Below are 21,521 nucleotides of genomic sequence, written 5' to 3'. Positions count from 1 at the left end.
TTTTAAATAAAACCTTTCCCTCCCTCTGTCTGTTTGTGGGTCACTTTGTGTTTTGTGCATTATATTGCTTATACTATGATGCCACTGGAATTGGATTTAACATGATCTTAAACATACAGAGACGTTATTGCTGCAACTCATTTGCTAACGGGGTGTATTGCTTCAATACGCTGTATTGTATGACAGCACATTGCATTAATGATGATATTACTGGTTTGAAGGGAATTTAAATCATTCAGTAGCGTAATCATCACTGAATTGCTCGTTTCTTTCCAATTTTTCTTTATTCAAAATTGGAGATGTGGGCCGCAATTCAGAGGTCTGGAAGCAGGCTAAACATCTTAGGGACACTCACTAAATGCCACAGCGCCGGTCCGAGATGCTCATGAATATGCCCCAGATCCACTCATTGAAATGAGTCCAGCCTAAACTTGCACTGATGTTCGAATAGCTCAGAAGTGTGCACTTAAGAGCTCTGACTAAATCATAAGATCACCAAAGCCACTTCATGAACTCACCAGATGTAATCAGAGAGCCAACTGAGAAGAATGCTCTGAAGTAGCCAAGTCTGTCCCATTGTCATACCAGTGGGATTTCTTAGAGAGGGGGTGGGGGGTGTTTCTGGAGACGCAAGTGGCTACTAAGTATATGCCAGTGCAACCTGCTACTTATCTACTCAGAATAAAAAATACTGTCTACAAGTAGTTAGCTGTCAGCAAACAAATATGACCCTTGTGTGGAGAATAATAGAGAGACAGTGAGTGGCAGAGCTGCATGAGAGAAGACACAGCGAGGACATCAGCATGCACTTAGCATGTGCCAGTATCTTTGTCCAAGCTTTGTTGACCGTCATTCCGCCACTAATTGCATCTATGTTTTATCATGATGCCTTGTTATCTCCCACAAGGTCTTAAGGGTCATGTCAAAGGGGTCCCCTGTGGCAGAGGAAACACTGGCCGGTGCCTCCCAACGGTGCCTCCCAACTGAAAAGACAAAGACTCCTCCCCTCACCCGTCCGCTGCTCTGCTGGACAGGAGAGTGCAAGAGAGGAATGGAGCAACGAGATTTCTCCTAAGATAGATGAAGTGCTAGGATAATGTAATGTCTATAATGCCAGGCGTTGATCACACTGTACACCATCACCTTATGCCCTTGCTCTGGGCTGCACCAGTACTGGGCCATTATCTTCACCACTTCAGGTGCTGCAATCAGCAAATGTAGCAGCCACAATGAAAGCCTTTTCTATCCATCTCCAAAACGATGATCTGAGGTCAAAGGGTGACAAGGAGAGAAGAGACACGGAAAGAAGAAATAAGGGGAGAGAAAATGAGACTCTGTATAACAAATAAGGACAAAAAGACAGGGACAACCAAGGGAGGAAGAGTATGAAGACAGATCCATATCAGTCTGGTCTTCTGGAAATAGGAGGCATGACTTTTCTTCCCATACTGTTGTTTTGAGCAACATTACACAAAAGGTAGAGGTGAATAAAACCACAATTAATAGAGCTTAAAAGCTGATGGAAAGCCTCACTAAGAAGACACTCGGAGCATGAAATCAAATCAAATCGTAGAGGAGATGCTGTTTAGCTGATTTCTGCTGGTCTGCGTGAGTAAGCAAAAGTGGAGGCTTATCTGACTGTTAAACCAAACAGGGCAGGATTTATCATGTTTATTTGTTAGCTCTATAATTTCTCGATTGTACATGCTAAACAGGGTCAGGGTTGGATTTACACACACCAGCTTTGCTGCTGCCGCCTCTTCAATCAAACACTGGGTAAAACCTTTGAGGTAAAAAAAATGTGTTGCTCCAGACATCCCATCCAAGACAAGGAAGACCTCACAAGACAGAACGGCCCTGCTAACTGGAAAAGGGGCGCTGGGGCTAGTTGACCAAGGAAATATGTCTTCCTAATCTAGCCTCTCCAGACGAGGGCTTGCACAGCCGGGAGAAAGAACGGGCCAGGAGAACAGTTCCTGTCAGTGCCCTCTCACTTCTAACGAAAATAAACCTAAACCTTGTCATACACCTATATTTACGTACATTTGCTGAAGTTGAGGAGAATAGGCAGAAAACAGTGAAAGATTCAGCATGTAAGAACGTTCTGTTGCAATTTGTTCTTTTCTTCATCCTGCTTTGTATTTCAGAAAGACTTGGCGACAGTAGTGACAGCAGTAGTGTTCGAACAGATTATTGATGGATTTCATTCTTAAACTTGAAGGATTTTTAACTGTAACAAAAACAGGAGGTGGTGGCAATAACTGCCTACGTGTATTCTTTGTCAAATATCATAAAATCACTGCTTGGCAAGACAGCTGTTGTCATCAATCTTAAAAGCAATTACTAGGTCAAATATAAACAATAGACCTCAGTGGTAAATGTGTTTTATAGAGTGTTGTGAGCTGTCATACAGATTGGAAACTCTTTTTGATGTAGGAGAGAAGTGAAAACATTGCAGGGCAGTAAAGTAGTATCAAATTTTGTCTGAGTCTTCTCGACAACCAGCATGTGGCAGGGCCAGGCCAAACACATTGATCCAGGGAAGTATTTCTTGTGACTCACGCCAGCCACACACAGAGTTTTTTATTCAGCACACTGGACTCTGGTTCAGTCTGAGGAAACCCCACTGTTTCCAAAGTGCTTTAGCCTTCTATACATTATTACAGAGAGTACACCTGGGGTTATCTAAAGCAATGCCGTCCTCCTGCCATGTCTGTTCTGCACAGATGGCTGGAGAGTTGTATTGACAATGGAATGAATAATGGTAAGCAAGAAACAGAGGGATGATTGAGATGAATAATGAAATCTCATGACACAGTCTTGTCACCATGCTGTCTCTGGTGGTATCTCACAGTCGCCTACCTGAGTCACCAGCAGGTGGAACTGATTATTGTTTCTGGCACATTCTGCTAATTGGCTGTGAAATTACTCAAACTTGTCTGTGAAGCTGACTTTGTAATGGGGAGTGTCTTACATTACATTTAAAGTTACTTTTAATATGGTATTTCTCAGATTGTGTCCGCCCCCTGGAGCAGCATATCAGTGCCAGTTTGACAATTTGGCCATTTCCAATCTAGGCTGGTAGGGAGGGAAAAGCAATTCAATTTCAGAGAAACAGAAGGTGTGAGAATCCACCTGGGAAACAAGCAGGGCTGGAAAGGTCAACCTGTACTAGGTATAACATAATCTGTGTGAGGGGAAATGAACAGGCCTCGGCCTTCCCCTCAATGCAAGGGAAGTCCAGATGTGGTTACATGTACTATACAAACATAAGCATGCATAAAAACACAAGTAGAAATAAACAGTCTCTCAGCATCATACCATTTTTTACTAGCTGATGGATGAATTCAGGTCAAAATATAGCTTGCAATTAACACTTGAGGTACTTCTAACCTGCATGTGGTGCAAAGGATGGGCTTTCATATATCAGACCATTTTCTGTTGCAGGTCAAACATAGTGGTGTACTGAGCTGCTTTATAATAGGAGTGTATTTGGACCCTTGTTGCGTTGTTAAAATTAGCAAACCTCAACCAATCCTCCTAAATATGCATGAAGAAACCACAAAAGGTTTTTGCAAACATGATTGCACCCATGTTTGTGTGTGAACAGTGTGGCTGGACGTGAATGCAAGACATCAGAGATAATCAATAGCATACGGGAGGTATTTTAATCGAAGCTATCTTAATTATTCATTCCAACCATGCTGACAATTCCCAGAAAATACAGTGTGCCAAGCATTTTTTCTTTTATTGCTGGAGACTTCTTATTTATACAGTTTTCATATTTGATGTGCAATACATTCTTTAATCATTACAATCGATACTATTCTTTAGTTTGGTTATACATGAGATGATGATGCAGAGGTCTGAATCCCTGTAGCACACGTAATTAAAGTAAAGAATGCCCTCTTGGGTATCATTGGAAGATTACACCCATCTGTGTTGATATTTATTGTTTTTATACCAGAGCAGATTACGTAAAACTAAAGGTGTATCATAACATTTATAACTAGACCCACTATTTGGATGTAAAATAAATGTTACTGTGCCACAGGCCAAACAAAGAAGCATAAAGTAAAGCATTAGTGGCAAATTCAATGTCTATCTCCACACAGTAAAAAATCAGGTGCAGCACCCACAAGTAATGTGTTCAGTGTCACAACGCTCACAAATCCTGCTGTAACCATGTGGCCAGGGGAGGTCAACAAGGGTCAAGTGTCAGTCCATTGCATCGAGAAAGTGGTCACTCTTTGTTCATAGATATTGTAATGTGTCTCTTTTCCAACCAGGAAGTGGTGCTCAAACAATTCCAAAGCGTAGCCAGAAGCAGAATGTATCAACAGAAATACAGAAAGGTCAACAGGAGCCTTGGTCACTCTAACACACAAGGCACTTCAAACATGACTTGACTAGATGGTGATAATTACTAAATAATAAATACAGATTTCCCCCAATAACCATCCTGAAATGTTGAGATGAGTGAAACTGACATATTAATCTCTGCTCAGTGGGGAAATAATCACATCTCTCCAGTGGAAAGAGAAATATATTTGACACTGAAATGTGTTAAGAGGAAAAACTCTCGCCTGACTAGTGTTGTGTATCCACCTGGAGAGATTATAAATTGATGTGGCAGTGCAGAGGATGGTGGTGCAGGAAGGACACACCACATTACATTTGTCAGGTGACCAAAATACATCAAGCATACCAGCTGGGTGACGGCACTTAACAGAAAAAGCTTCCAGCAGGCTTTCCCATTTTCAAAATGTATATGATGTCCAATCAATCAATATAATCTCACCTCGAGATTACCATCACTTTGCCAAGGTTAAACTCAGCTCTCTGCCTAATACCTAAAGCAGAATTAAATGACATATCAGGAAGGGGGAGAAAAAAACACTGACATGCGGGGGGAAAAGGTGGAACAAAATGGCCATTCTCTTAAAGTTGTGTTCTCGTGTCCTGATTTCATACTCCCACACAAGTGTGCCTGGTGAGGTCACGCGGTACCGTTCAATCATTCTGCCACTATGACAGGCAACATTCCACTCACCGGCCACGCACATCATCCCTGGGCTCCCTCCATTAAATAAATTGTGCTGTAATAATCTCTTGGCTCCTAATATTCGTGCATGAGCACTGCAGCCTATTTTGATTACCCCACTTTCAGGCCCAGCCAGAACCATCTGTAATCCCCATGTTTTACCCTCACTAAATTAAAAAGAGGAATTATTTAATGGAGACCGAAAGGAATAGAGTGTCATTCATCCTATGTAGTGTCAAAAATTCAAAATGTTTCTTTTTCTCTCTACCCATGCATATTAGCACTACAGTAGCCGATATGACAGTGGCCCGTGAGGGCACACACTCTGACTCTACAGTCTGGAATCAATTCATCCATCTTTTATTTAAAATGTTTTCATTGCGTATGGATCTTGCAATCATCATCATCATCATTAAGACTTACTGCACGACAAAACTGTCAAAAGCTATTTAAATAGGGCTCTGAATTGCCACGCTTTACATTCCTCTACTGCATCTCAAGCACCTCACCTTGACCTTTGTGTAACTCTCACCCAGACTGTGACTACTGCCATCACCACAGGAAGGGGAATCACCCATGCTGCAGCCGTGTATTTTCTCCATCTAATTTTTCAATAAATCCCCCCATGGCAAGCTAGAGGCCCCATGAGACCCAAACAAATCAATTGCAAAACATACTCTCAAATGAACTGTATTCAACTTGACTGAAATAGAGAATGATGTTATTAAAGCTGATCCCATTTGCTCACAAACCTAATACACACAGGCACACTGATCCACAGGCGCATACTCCGGTACAGCCTGTAACTGGTGGTAGCTGCTAATGCTTGATAAGGACTATAAAGCTAAGGTGCACAATTTGTGTAGTATCTCAAATTCATCAAGGCAATAATAACCCCCACAAAAAAAAAAGCTCTGTCGCAAAATCCCACACAACTATGCTATTCTAAGATTTTTCTATCTGGGCTAATGGTGGACAAAGAAACTGCTATGACTCATTGTAGCAAGAGAATGAAACATTAAATCAGAAACTGGTCAAATTAATAAGCAACATAAATGCTTTTAGGAACACAGTGCACATTTTCCTTTATGTTACTTTCCTTGAACTATATCACAGCCCTAATGTGACTACATCTGCTCTACTTTGCTTTAATGTATTCTCTGGGAAAAAAAATAACAGAAGTTGTAAGATGTCTTTTCAGAGGATTTATTTTTGCAACTGTAAGTGTCTTCTGGGAAACAGAACTGGATGTGTGGGAGGAATAAAAGGCTGTTGAAAAAGTGGACTTTGCAGAGGGGATGGAAGGATTCGCCTGAATGTTGCAAAGGGATTTAACTGATTGACAGAAACTGCAGGATCCACCCACCCCCCTCTCTGATAACAAAAAATAGGGGATTAATAGAGCCTTCAGTACAAAAAAAAGTTATAATATGCGACACCTCCTTTTCCATTTCCCCAGGGAAATGTGGAAGACTTTCCAACAGATGTGTCCTCTGGGTTCTGAATCACAAGATAATTAAAAGGCACTTGACGATCAGAGGGATGCATTCTAATATTGCGCCGTATCACGTCTAGAACTCTGCACAATGCGGCTGCATTGATAGAATCCACTCAAAGGGCTCTCTATACAACAGGTAAGAAATAAATCCCCTGGTTTTCATCATACAGATAGAGGATCCATTGTGTGAGAAGAGTATCAATTTGTCAATCAAGCCTTGAAATATTCTTCAAAAGGGACAATGAAGATTGTATGACTTTTATCAATCTCTATTTACGACCACGGACATGCAGCTTCTATCTCAGCACAATTTATGGTACAGCAGCTTTTAAAGTCACTTTTTTTATGACAGTGACAAGAAAGCATCCGCCGAGGAGCAGGGAGGAAGTGGCAGTAATCCCACCAATCAATCATATGCATTGTTCAACAATCCTTTCAAACCCCCAGAGATATTTCATGGGCAGCATGCAGTTAAGGACAGTAATAAATGTCCTTATTTAAAAGACTCCAACTGAATCAGTAATTTTATAGGAAAGCTTGTCTTCTTGTTTTTTCCCGGTTGAAGTTGTCGCTGTGGTGAACTGACCACATCTGCTCACTGGGAGATGCTTGTCCACAATCAAACAAGGCTGTTCAGATCTGGAAATGAGGCTGTAGATTGGATTATATATTAATCCGTCTTTTTCCCTTGCAAGATATTGCTCCTCCCTGGCTTCTTAGCGTTATACAATACTTGACAATTGCTGAATTTCGGAGCAGTGATGACTCGTGATTCCTTGTGACACTCTAATTTGAGTTTATAGTGCCAAAGCTTTGATTCAGACATGGGAATAAAACTTTTCGTCTCAGAGACCCTTCTCTTCTTCGGGCCCATTAAAGGTCCCTCTCATCTACTTTAATTACAGTCGTCTTGTCCTGTCTCTGATTCTGATTTTGGAGAAAGTAGGCGGCAATACCACGTTTCTCCTTCAGTTCATTAAATATAAAATACTAGCTGTAACTCATCTCACCACACTGTGTTAACTCACTGACATGATGTCATATTTTCCCCCTATCTCCTGGAGATGGGTTTCAAATATTATTTGAAGCATTTTCATACTGATATAAATGCATCATAGATGCTGACTTCCTTAACCATTACATGTGAATCTATTTGTGAATCAAGGAGTTTATGCATGCTTGGTCTTTTTTTCCTGTTGGTCACACTTTTTTTTATTTATTTTTTACAAGAATCCTTTCCCATAGTTAGCCTAAGCACAGCCTCATTACTTTGACTCTCCTGATTGAGTGCTACATCTGTGGTTGTAATTGCAGAGCTGGGAGATAATGATAGAGTTGAGTGACTGACCACAAGCAAACGGCTCTTAAATAGGCAAAATGTTTAATTATGGTAATATATAGTATCCACCCTCAGACCGCGAACAAGTGGGTTGCGAACCTAATTTTTTTAGAGCACTCCCCTCTCAGTGCATTTTCATTGTTTTGATTGATAGATCTCACTGAGAGAGTCACACATCAACCTAGTCCATTAAGTACAGCGTGGAGCCCCGTTCTAGCATCTTGCTCCAAGACACTTCAAAACTGATGACTAGCGCCAAATATCTGACCTTTCAGTATCAGGACAGTCTCCCCAAGCCCGAAATCACCCTTCCTCGTGACATTTAACACAGTGAGTAAGAGAGCAGAGGGGGTCAGACGAAACACAACCAGCTGGGAGGAGCATCACAAAAATGGCAAACTGTCTAATGCATGTCTCACTTGCTGATGATGACCTGTCTAAACTGTGGGTTTTTGAAAAAGGAAACGCTAATCAGTGAAGTGTTTTAGTATCAACAAATAGTTCCCGGACAACATTATGCCCTTGTTTACATGTTTAGCCTGAACAGGCACTGGAAAAATACTATTCAGAGACAGACAGATTTCTAAATGAAAATGAAACCAATCACACACACACACACACACACACACACACACACACACACACACACACACACACACACACACACACACACACACACACATATACATATATATACACACACAATCCACTGTCCACTGAATAAAAAAAACACTTTTCATGACAGCTGAAGACAAATGAATCTATCATTAGAACAAGTTCAGCAATGTTAGACACCACAGTGCATTTGTCCCTTAAAACATGGCAAGTGTGCCTGTTTTCTATTCTAGAAAGAGGCCAAACCTTTTCCACTGACACCCCGGTCCTAAGCCACTCACAGTTCAAATGACATGTCTCTCAAAGTCAGACATCTCGTTCTTGAAGTAGAAAAACACACGTTTGTGGAAAGTGAGATTCTACAGTATTTCACATTGCCATTAAACCATCAGCCAATCCAACAACAGGCAGGCTGGACAACATTCAATGACACAGCCAAGGAGAAATATAGTATGTGTAAGTGACAATCTTGCTCCATAAAATTGAATAACAACACAGACTTCTATGATTTAAATGATATGCATATGTGAATGATATGTACATGAACTACAGGTAAATGCCAAGGCGTACAAAGCGTGTAATGAAACATTCACCTGAATTATTAAATCAGATAAAAATGTGTTCAATTTAAAAAGAGTTAAGGTTAATTAACTTACTTTCCATACAAACTATGAAGAAGTGAAAATAGACCAGAAAATGTATTTAAAGGAAGCAAATTATATGAGCACTCTCCAATCAAAAACCATATAAGGCATCTAATAATATCAAGATTATAACACACAGGGGGGTGTACTATAGTTTGACCAATGTAGTCCAAGCCACAGCACTGTTCTGGAAATAAGTGCGGTTGTACAAACAGCACACTGGGACTCTATCATCATCTGAAAGCACAAAAAGTCCACATGCACTTGAATGCATTGTATGACAAACATGCTATAATCCTAAAAGCATGGATGAGGGACTTCCTTGCAGCTATAGAGCCTCCATGAATTAGATGCATATGGCCAATAACAAACTCAAGGGCATTAACAATGGAGCAAACATGTAGGCCAACAAAAGAGTGTGCATGGACTCTCTCTCTATTCAGTTTTGCAGTTGCAGTTTGTCATTTGAAAGCAGTATTAAATGCGGATATAACATGTATCGATCATTTTAAAATTGCTCTCGAATTTGAACTATTAATCAAAATAAAACACCTTAACCCTGGTATGTTTTGAAAGACCATTTATATAAAAGAAGAATAAGAAAATCAATACGTAAGCCTGTAAAGACTATGTGAAGTGAAGGCCTCATTACTAACCCAAATCAATGATAAACTACATGTCCCCTCAGCACACGTTTTTTCAAATAAAGAAGGAGCCAAAAAAGGCTTAATTTATTGATAGCATTTGCCCTAATTAGCAAAGGCTGTTATCTGCGTGTTGTTTCATAGCACAACAGTACAGGCCTATAGAGTAATATGTCGTATTCTAAATAAACTAAATAATATAATAATAATTACATAATATAATCATTTTTGATAAAGCAGTAAAGTTAATTGATTACTTTGTCATATTTTAAAGTGAATGAGAATGAAGGTCCCATTAAGCTAGGATAAAAACAAGGAATGGGCTGCTCTTAAGATGATGAATATCTTTATGAATGCTAACACGCTGAGAAAAACACCTGAACCAGTGAAAGGTATCAACGGCCACGTGACGCTTAATTAAACCTTTTGTTGTTCGGAGTGCGGGTGTTTACATTTACCTGAAATCACTGTACGGGTGAATTATCCAAAATCCGGCGGATTTAACCCGCTCTTGTTCCCGTTCAACCGCCTTCTCACTTCCAAACATCCTCAGGGAGAACTTGTTGACCCCTGGTTGAAGCATTGCCCCGAGCTGTCTGTGTATGAACCCAGCTTGATATAATCTCTCGTCGTCCGGCAGAATTTGATCAATGCCATCCAACTTTATAAACCCAGGCTGCTGGTCAGTGGAGTCTTTTGGGGTACCGCCGCCGCCGCCGCTGGCCCCTTGCGCGCCTTGATCAGGCGGCCCATCACCGAGGGCTCCGGGGGGACTCTCCTCGCTCGGGGTGACATCCCCCTCGGTGATGAGGCGCCTCTCCTCCGCCGAGTCAGAGTCGTGCACATGGCGACTTGTGATGGACGAGAGGCTGCCTCGAAATCTCCGACAATCTCCATTTGAGCTGGTCTTCATCGGTCTCCCTATGTCCGTCTCCATGATCACAGACTCCCCACTTTTGGTCTCCCCGATGCCTTTGCAGCTTCCCCCAGAGGTCGGCGACGGTGACGGTAGAGGCTTCATCCTAAGACTCTTCCTCCGGGTGTCCTTGTCTGCGTCTTCTTCTTCGCCCATTATAGATGATTTCTGTCCAATGTGCTGTGGCAAACTGTAGAGCCTTTTACGCATGGAGGAGTGTAACCTGTCCATTATGACACCGAGACTTGGTGGGGAAAATGAAACAAATCCAGATTGTTTGGCTGTATAGTAACGACTACTGCCACCAGCTCCGCGCTCCCTATCTGTTTGTGAGAGCGATCAGTCTGGAGCTAACCTGAATCCCTGAAAGCCTGCTACACATGACATGGACCGCCGTAGCGCCGCTGAACCAGATGAGAGATACTCTTTCACATAATTAGACTACCTGACAGTTTGCATATGTCCTCGCGCACAGCCTGGGCGGTCTGCTTGGCTACTGCGTCCCCAATGTGCCGTTCCGACATTGTGCGCAAAAGTGGAAAAAACTGCTTGAAAGTCACCTTAGCGTGACATGTGAGGGACGTGCCGACGGACGGTGATATGGAGACGAGGGAAAGGTCATGCACGACGGAGGATGCTCTTTTCACCAGATGTCTTGCCAGCTGCCATCAAAACAACGCGACACAATCATGCAAAATACAGTAGAGCATTCCAGAGACCGCTGACATCACTGATCCATAGTCATGGTGCGTTTTGGCGAATTGTGAATATTCATGATGCTGATCTATTGGGTTGCCATAGGAGCGAGAACTGCAAATAAGCTCAGCCCACCTTGTTTAAAGGGGAATGCTCTTCCCATTCTTAAAACGTTGTCCTGTTCTCTTAAGTTAAGTCTGCAGGTATAGGCAATGCAAACCCTTTGTTCAGCCCTGCTGTGGGCTTCACTTGGGAAAAAACAAATCGCCATATATTATCAGTCTGATCCGCTGCGTAATTTGCGCAGACAAATACTGTCGAAGCTGGAAAAGACTTGTCTAATATTTGGCAAAAGGTGTTTTAATAAATAAACCTGTGAGTGACTCTCAACTGCCAATACATGTAAATAAGTGGGCTACTAAAATATATATATACACAATTTGATTTGATGTGTATTTGATTTGTGAATTTTACAATGAATTTATTTAAAATATTAAAAAGCAATGGTCGTTTTTTTTTAATAAAATAATGTCATTAGACATATGGCCTATAGCCTCAATTATTTGTAATGGCCAACCACGTCCACCCCATTCAAAAGCGCAATAATTGCATCATAGACTCAACTACATTGCTCCCAGTGAGACTCCTTTCAGTTGTTTGATTTCAGTAAATACACATATACTAAGTAGCCCCTTTCCAGAGTTGTATTAATGAAACCACTGCTTGGCTCGGTGGAATTTCAAGGGAATAGAGAACTAAACAAAAAAAATCATCATTTATTGTCTTACTTCTGTCATGTCTTACCTGTGCTGCGCCTCTCTTCTTAGTCAAGTCAGCATCTGGACCTGAAAATAATAAAATGAGGGGAGATCAGAATGGATGTTGACTAGCAAACTGCATTGAGGTGGACATGGCAGATAGAGCTGGACCAACACATCAGCCAGGCTGATATATCGGTTAATTGTAGCATTTAGAAGATGCAGTACTGTTGTGTATGTTATGTGCTTCTTACATCTTCTCACAAGACTTTTCATTGACGACTAGAGTCACAGAGAAACAAAAGACTCTCAAATCTCAAACATAAATACAAACTGAACTTAAAAAGAAAATGCCAAAAAACATCACATCATTTGAAAACACTCAACACTTCTATCTACTATCTACTATCCATCAAAAAACAAAACTTTTCAAATGTTCTCAAGCTATTGAAACCAAACAAATATGCCAACTGTTTGCTTATGTTGTACAAAGCAAGACAAATATACACTTTTAATGTGAGAAATATTAAATCAACATGAAACTAAAGTGGCACAACATGAACGAAAACTCAAAAAGCTAGTAAGTGGTCTTTTGCTTTTGTTACACAGTTATTAGTGACGTTTCAAAACTGTTCATTCAATACCAATGTCTTACTATTATTACATATTATACTGTATATATTACAATATATAATAGAGACAGTGCATATGAGTACAAGAGGCTTGCAAAGTCAACATTTCAAGAGGTTTTCTTTTGCACATAAAACTAGCCTACTGTACATTTTACTGGGCTTCACACTGTATTATCCCTACAATATTTATTACAGCAAGTCCTTGCACGCTTGCAAGATTTGTACAACACCAACCAAGCCCCAACCTCAAATATAAATTTGTCAATGTAAATAGCTATATATTTGCTTACTAAATCCAAAAGGGCTTTGTTGCCAAAGCAGTAACTAATACGCAATAACAGCAACAGCAACATCAACTTTAACATACCATTAAGCTATCTTCGTTTGCCAAAGAAACAGCACATTTCAGCCATGATGCCAGTTAAAGTAGGGAGCGGTCTGTCTATTCATCTATCCATAAATCTATTGGTGCCGAGTAAGGATGTCACCACACCTTTTCATTTTTACGTGTTTTGGGGAGAACGTAAAACCAGGCACGCCCACCCACTTACACCAACTATTTGTCGCACACATGTTGGTTAACTAAAAAACATATAGACAAAATAACGTATCAACGTCATTGAGAATGGCCACCAGTCAGGCATGGAGGTTAAAACGCTACGCGCGGTTCACTCCAGGCTCTACAGAGGGGAAGCTTTGGAAGGTAACGAACGTTTAACGTTCTGACACGTGACGTTCGCGGACTGCCTCATACTAGCTAGCTAAGATTAGCTAAAGCTATTTTCCCTATTGAGCTAACGCTAGCTAACGTTAGCGTCTCATTAGAGTCCGACGTTAGCTTCCGGTTAGTCGCAAAAAAACACTTAACAACTGGTTTATCTTGTCACGTTCATTTCTTCTGAAATCATGAACCATTGGTGTCATTTCAAATTCCCAGAAGATATTTTTCAGTGGAGACACCCCACAGTGAAACATTTAACTGATAGTTAGCTAACGCAAGATATCGCCATGAAACACCCCTAGTTGAAAAGGCTATGTTAAGGCTGTTGTTTTTGTGTGTTACAAGTTTGAGTAAATGTGAAAATGAGGCCTCTTTTGACCACTACATAAAATACACCATCAACCATCAGAAAATACATCATCAACAGTGATAACATACTACAGAAATCAGGCTATGCATGATATATGAATAAATATCCCTCAGTGAAAATCATCAGAATATAGTGATGACTGGAAAGTTTGCTTTATGTTGGCTAAGTATTACAGAAAGGGAAAGTTCTGGCCAGAGTAAGTGAAAAAGTAATTGAGATAATATGGTCATTGTACGGCAAAATTCCACTATGCAATAACTTCATAACTATGAAACTGCCGCACAACTTTTTTGTATTAAAAGTTTTCAAATGCAAATGAGGCATTATCTAATGCTCACATTTGGTAAATTTAGGACAAGTCCACAGATGGAAATACACAAAGTGTAGTAAGATAAAAACTTCAATATATATTTTGGATGTTTTCTTTTCACTAGTCTGAGAGAAGACACGTTCTGGAAGCTAAACAGCTCATCCCCACCATGTTTTTAGAGTTCAAATCAATTAACTGAAAATGCTTAGTTTGCCAGAGTAACAGTCAGAAAACTTAAGTAATTATGTTAGATATGTTAAAATGAGGAAAAACAGCTACAGAATCTATACAAAAATAATTCAGAGCCTTTTCACTTTATGTTGGAGAGAAATTATGTAAACTGATGAGACCTTTGTTTGAAGCAGTTCTGCAGTAATTCCCAGCCCTGTTTTAAATTCAGTTTTTGTACTCACTGATGCAAAAACAGAAAACACACTTCAAGACAAAGAAACAGAACTCCAGAAATAGATTGAAAATACAACAGTTGCCTCATCAAAACAATTTAAAAGGGATAGCATCTGCACATTAACGATGGATGTATTTTATTTGAAGTGTCCCAGTAAGCAATGACAGTGCAGCAGTGAGCCAACATGCACAACACTGTGGGAATCCCAAACAGCAAAATGGAATTCAGCCATCAATTTGATTATTTATAAATGTGCTTTTGCTGCGGTGGCATGTCAAATGTCTAATGAAGATGCCTCTTGTAACACTAAGTGAGAAACCTTGGGTCAGACAAAGTAAACCATTTCAAGAACCATAATCTCATTATTTGTTGTATTTTTTCCACCAATTAATACAAAAAATATTATATTCTAGACACTCGTGATTTTATAAAACCAGATCAGAAAGACCTGTGTAGCTCAATGCTCATGGATTGTCTTATTTAGGCTACCTTAACTTGGAAAAAGCACACATTTGTTTTCCCCAAAAACATGAATAGATAGACCCATTATGAGTTGATCAGGAAAAGCAATTGCTCACTAACTTTACACCAGCTAATAATCTCTTTTCTTTTCACCAGGTTTTTGAGGCAAATGGCAACGAACCAGAAATGTTCTTCACAATTGTGAATTCTGGATACTTGCTAGTGATGCAAGGACAGAAAAGCTTGGTAAGAAGACTGTGGCTAGACTTACCATTTAATTTAATTTGGGTTTTCCCATCCATGTTCTGCTATGATGGAGACTAAGCCTTATTTTACAGATCCTGATACACTGCATGTTTGGTGGTTAGCAGGGCTATTCTAACTAACTTCTTTATTTACAGCTTTCAGAAACTTTAGATATGATTTAATACCATACTTTTTATTTACTTGATAGATGATTCCAGTTCTATCATTTCACTGTAGAACTGTAACATATTTCAAATGGATGTTATAAATTCATTGTGACTCCTACCCTTCAGGATAAAGAGGAAACATTAAAAAAAAGACCTCGGTTTTGGGTTCGATACGATATAAATTCTGAAAGATTAGCAATAGATACAATTTAATAAAATCAACATGGTTGTGGTTCAAAATAACATAAGCATAGATTATTCAAAATGTTGACAAAAATGTATACAGAGAAATCATACTTTTTAAATTGGTGTAGTATCACAATTCGGAAACAGCAGTTCAAAGTCAGCTTTATTGTCAATTCTTTCACATGTGCAAACATTCAGAAGAGTTGACAAAACGTCTCTCTCCTGTCCAACATAAAGTGAATACAGATAATAATAATAATAATAATAATAATAAAGTGCAAATATATGAAAAAGAACATTGAGAAAAAACAGTTTGGACCCAAATACTGATAGGGAGCCAGCAGGTAGTGTTCAATGATTTAATGACACATAATACACTTACTGATGCAGTCCAAAATAGGGCTGCAACAACAAATCGATAAAATCGATAAAAATCGATTATCAAAAGTGTTATCAACGAATTTCATTCTCGATTCGTTGTGTCGCGCGATTATTACGCTGGGCAATAAGTCGCGGAGAAGAAAAAAAAGAGCGGAGCAGAGCAACTGGCCGGCCAGCGTTTCTGAGATTGGAGTGAGACACGAGAAAAGCTGAAGTTGTGATGTTCTCAAAAATAGAAGATCTTTGACAAGTCGAGTCTTGGCCAATCAGCGTCTTCATGTTCCTCAAACTTGTTTTTAATGGAAGCTAGTCAGCTTGCTATCGCGTTAGCTAACGTGTTTGGGTTGTGTATTGTCGTTAAAGTTACGTTATGTTCCGTTACAGTTCAGTCTTGCTTGTAAAAAACCGTAACGTGATGAAACATGCCGTAACCCCCCGGTCTGGTTCAGTTCACGCTGTCACTCGTTAACGTTAAACCGGCACACCGGTGGATCTGGCTGCAGGTTTTTTTTACTCAAAGTAGAATGAAGCAAATCACGTAGTTGGGCTTAGCCAACAACGTGACGTCGTGGTCATAAGAGACCCAGAATGAAAGAGTTTAAGGAAGAGGACTCTATATGGAGCAGTACAGCTTCCCACTGTCCCAGTATTTCAAACATATTGATAACGCAGGGTATGCTAAATGCAGCCTCTGGAGGGATCAATTACAGTAAAAAGGGCTCACATTTGGCAGATGTAAAGCATAGATGTGTATGTTTTTAGTGTTAGTCCATTTTGTTGTTTTAATTAACAGCTCAGGGATGTTCAAGGAGCAACCTGTTTGTGCACTTTCTGAAGATGTTTTGCACTGTCACTTCTGTTTTTGAATAAAGGGTTGGAAATGAACGCTTTTTTGATAAAAACATTTTTTTATCCGATTCATCGATTAATTGAAAAAATAATCAACCGATTAATCGATTATTAAAATAATCGTTAGTTGCAGCCCTAGTCCAAAAACAGGCAGGCAACAGAGGAAAATACAAAATACAAACCAGGATCACTAAATGTACATCTTAATTCAACAAATAGGTCAAGACCAGTTGTGGACAATAACGTGACAAAAATAAATGACCAAAGCCACAACCAGTGGGGTTCAGCCAACGTCTTCAACCGGTAACCCCATTGTGAAAGTAGAACATGAATCTGGAGCTTTTACCAATTATTGTGGCCTTCAGACATAAACAAAAGTTAACTTCCTGCCCTACAGACAACAGAAATGTGACGGACTACTCAACGTCTCAGTAATGGAGTTGTGGCAGGTGACACGGCTATCTTGCTGCGCCAGGGTGTCGAGCCAGATATTCAGGTCAGACTGCAGAGAGCTTTCACCGAGGATGATAGACTGGTCTATTAGTTTGGTGCAGTGAATGCTAAGGAACTTTCAATACAGAGAGCTTGCGCTTATAGGCTACAGGATACGGTCTGAAGGAGACAGTTGGAATTGTCTTTGAACACAACTGAAATTTGCTTTATTAGAGATAATCAATGGGTTACTGGGGAGCTCCAGTGCTCTCCTTAAGATATGGGTACTTCTGATTTGTATCACCCAACAAAGTAAAATCAGTCATCTTATAAATGTACATATGAATCTGACATTCATTCTCACTGAGAATGTTGAGATGTTGACAATTCAAGGAGAAAAACAACATAAAGTGTTCTATCAAAACTACTGACCATTAGAAGCCACCAGAGCAGATTCAGCCCTCCATGGCAGAGTGCTTGGAGAGTGTTTGGGGGAGTTTTTCCTGAACCGATATGAGGTCCTGGAACAGAGGATGTTGCATGTGTACAGATTGTTAAGCCCTCTGAGGCAAATTTGTGATTTTGGGCTTTACAAAATGAATTGAATTGAATGAAACGCCATTCCTCCAATAAATATTCCCTCATTTGGTGTTTTGGTGATGATGATGAGGATGGCACTGGTCCAAATACCAATATGTTTTCAACTGGGTTGGGAGCTGAAGGCCATAAAATATGATTCACATAATTTGCATAGTCCTCAAACCATTTAGTGACCCCTCCTGCCTTGTCTGAGAACATCTACATTTGATAGATGTCTACACACATTTATTCAGATTATTCCTTTAATTAATTTCCAACTGTACAGTTGGTCACCTACATTTGCATTTGAGTTGAACATTTAAATCCAATAATGGATTTTCGTAATTAGTGTGTAATAAAGCATTTGAATATCCCACAGAAAAAAATTGTATCCACAAAAAGTCTTAATTATATACTATTTCTATAATTAGATTTCCAGAAATACAGTTTTTTTTCATCTTTATAACCTGAGATACTTCGATGAACTTACTATTACTAAATTACAAAGCATGATAATGCCATCGGTTTCAAAAATGTGTATTATTAACACTGGATGTGGAATGATGTGCGACAGGATAGTAGAGCACCTACTTCCTGCATGGTGCAGTGCTATTGATCAAAGGAAAATCCTGTTGATATACCTACATTGTTATTTTCAAAGTAAAATGTAAAAGCACATTTAACAAAATAGGCTGATCACACTATTAGGCTATTGTTGTCCACGTGCTTGTTTGATTCCCTGTGTGAAAAAGCTATCTGTAAGCCTCAAAGCTGAGGCTCTGCGGTTATTAAGTAAATAGAGACCCCTGCAGACAGTTTTAGGTAACTATTTTAGAATAAGTGGAAGTGAAGCTGCTTTTACTAGGAGCAGTACAAAAGAAGACAATTATACATTCTCATAAATATCCCCAAAATGTTTTAATATGTTATCCTTGAGTTAATGTAGCCTATGGATGAAAAACTGTTTCCTGTCTTGGCTGCTGAAAACATTTGTTCTTTTGTCTTTTCTCAGGATGCAATCCCTTTCCTCTGTGGGTCTGATTGTGTCAAAATACAACACAAATCTGAAAACCTGATATTTCGATATAACGTGAATGTGAGTCTTGAGATGCATTGCAATCACACAATTGGGAGTATTTTTTCTAGTTCTGTCCTAGTAACTTATTTCCCGCTCGAGATCATTACTTGTATTAATTACACTATAACTAATTAAAAGCAACGACTAGTGGTCTAGGTTTGGATTTTTTTCAATACTGTTAATTCAGGTACTGTGGTGAATGGCATTGCCTGAACATTGAATTTGGAAGTCTTCTTTTTACTTAATTAGATGTTGATTTAACAAAAGCAACAGACAAACCCTGGTGTTTTCATTGGCACAATTTAGATTGACAAATACAGATTGTGGAATTTTGCAGGGAGAGAGCCGCATGACGAGGATGCAGTTTGATGGAATAGAGGAGTGTTCAAGTGCTTTGGAGAAACTGACGGAGTACATGTATTTCACCACTGAGGATGACACCTCATTGTCCCCTAATCAGTCCCCTGCTGAGGCCTCTGCACCAGTGAGACAGGTTTCCCACTTTACAATTTAATCAATAAAATGTATGTATTGTAACCAGCACTAACACCCAGATGATTTGTGTGTATGTTTAAAATGAAACCTGGCCTGAATAAGGTCTATAACAGTATCATACTGGCTATACAGTATCAAAAAGCTATTGCATTTTTTCCTGGCATAGTCTTTGTTTGTTAGAAAGTGAGACCTTCATCTCCTCTGTCACCATTTATTGTACAATATTTTGTGAATTAAAAAAATATTTCAGCATCATTTTAAATGCCATAGTTGAAGTTGTATAGTCAGTACTGATTGCTTAATCAACAGTATGTCTTACCGGTCACTCCCCTGCACATCCCTTCACACTTCATACTTAAACACACATCTCACATTAACATACACTTTACATTAACGTTATCTGTTTGTCTGAGCACTTTATCTTATATTTCATTTAATACTCATTGTAATGTTGTTGTCGTTGATTGTTGTTTGTCTCGTCTAACGTCTCATGTCTAATGTTATGCACCTTCCGCCAAGGAAAAATCCACGTTTGTGTAAACATTCCTGGTTAATAAATGGTTTCTGATTCTAATTGTGCTTCAGTGCTGTGGTCAGGTTACTACATGACACTAGATGGCGCTATTTACAATACTGTTATTCTTAGAGGTGACCTTACAGCTACAGTAGGTCGACTGAGATAGAGAATACCTTGTATCAATAGCCAATCACAATATAACATATGGTGTAGGATACAGCGTGTCCCACCCATAACACACACGCTCCGACAGGAATGTAGAATAATAATATAATTAATATACAGAATAAATACAAGTATCAAAGTGGCATACCCCTTTTAGCACCTAAGGAATTTGTTCCTATTGCCTTTAATGGTCAAATTGTTGATTATTAAGACATACACTTTTGTCTCAAAGCTAATAACAAACAACAACATGCTAGCATTTAACCGGTTGAAGTTTACACTCTAGGGATGAGATTGTTGGTGCTGTATCATAGACATTATCCTTCATTTCATGAGCAGCCTTTTATTTACTTTTAAACTTGAACACCCTAAAAGCAAATGTTTAATTAGTGTCTGGATACTGAGTAAAACTTCAACCCAGCCGTCTGGCTGACAGCATTTAACATGAAGGACAGAGGAAGGAATGGACTCTGCCACGGGCTTGAATGTGACCTTTAGGCAACAGACATACTGAAGGAGTTCACAGAGCAGATGAAAGGGCTTTGAGGGGTGGATATGTTTCTATTAGTAATGAAGCCATCGATTGGCCTCTTAACCCTGTGGAGTCATGCTGTGTTGGTCCAATATTTTTCTTCTTTTGTGTGTCAGCAGAATTGTAAGGGAAAGGCTGTGGAAGTTGATCCTGAGGTTGTCCAAGGGTCATTGTCCATCAGGTGTCTTACCCAGGTAGTGATTGTTCAGTGAACAACATTGAACATCCTACGTGCGACATATTCATTGTAATTTTGTGTAACTTTGACTAAGGAGCACTGTTTCTTTTTACTTCATGAGATGCAGGGTGTTCAGTAAATTTACTTTCACAATTATGAACATTAACAGACATTTCCCAATGATTTGTTCTTCTTTTTAAATTCACTGCAGTATTTGTTGGACCCTCCACAGCACATCTTAGGAGAGACTCCTGTGACTCTTCCTCAAGTATATCGCCACGCTTCTTTGGCACAAGGTGACTTGGAGCCCATCCTGCGTGTTTGTCTGCTGGATCCCAGCTTTCCTGCGTTTGTGGAGGAAGTGGAAGGTGAGCTGAAGAAACTGCTTGTAGAGTGAAGAATCTCAGTGAACGCTGAAGGCAGAAAGGTCAATCCAGTGCAATGTGATTTTCGTATACTTTGTGTAGGCAGTGCCTCGTGTTGGAATGTTTCTCGCTGGGCTGCCGATGTTGTTTAAAATGTTGCACCTTGGTTGTTATTGTATGTGGCCTGAAGACGATGCTTTGATGGTTTGGGATGTAGGTGGTTAAAGGAAGAACTTCCAAAACCAAATAAATCTGGATTCAATTTTTCATTTTTTATTCAGAAAAAAAAATATTGG

At 39.6% G+C, this 21,521-nt stretch overlaps 2 protein-coding genes across 2 annotated transcripts in view; one reads left to right on the top strand and one right to left on the bottom strand.

Annotated features, from left to right (window-relative positions):
• The window catches only part of hcn4 (hyperpolarization activated cyclic nucleotide-gated potassium channel 4), a gene marked incomplete at both ends in the record, with an annotated part of 59,103 nt that extends 48,172 nt beyond the window's left edge, over positions 1–10,931 (bottom strand). Inside the window, one exon of the mRNA XM_079217570.1 lies at positions 10,243–10,931. Coding sequence (XP_079073696.1) covers positions 10,243–10,931 — 689 coding nt within the window. The remainder of the gene's footprint in view (positions 1–10,242) is intronic.
• Positions 10,932–13,411: 2,480 nt separating this feature from the next.
• Positions 13,412–21,257, top strand: rec114 (REC114 meiotic recombination protein; the record flags this gene model as incomplete). The annotated part of the gene is made up of 5 exons (XM_079216792.1): positions 13,412–13,489; positions 15,212–15,301; positions 19,311–19,457; positions 20,802–20,876; positions 21,093–21,257. The coding sequence occupies 5 exons, from the start codon at positions 13,412–13,414 to the stop codon at positions 21,255–21,257; spliced, it is 555 nt and encodes a 184-aa protein (XP_079072918.1).
• Positions 21,258–21,521: the final 264 nt, after the last annotated feature.

Source organism: Taurulus bubalis (assembly GCF_910589615.1).
Source record: "Taurulus bubalis genome assembly, chromosome: 4".
NCBI classification, from domain to species: Eukaryota; Metazoa; Chordata; class Actinopteri; order Perciformes; family Cottidae; genus Taurulus; species Taurulus bubalis.
The sequence above is the reverse complement of the archived record's forward strand: the minus strand, read 5'-3'. Positions and strand labels throughout refer to the sequence as shown.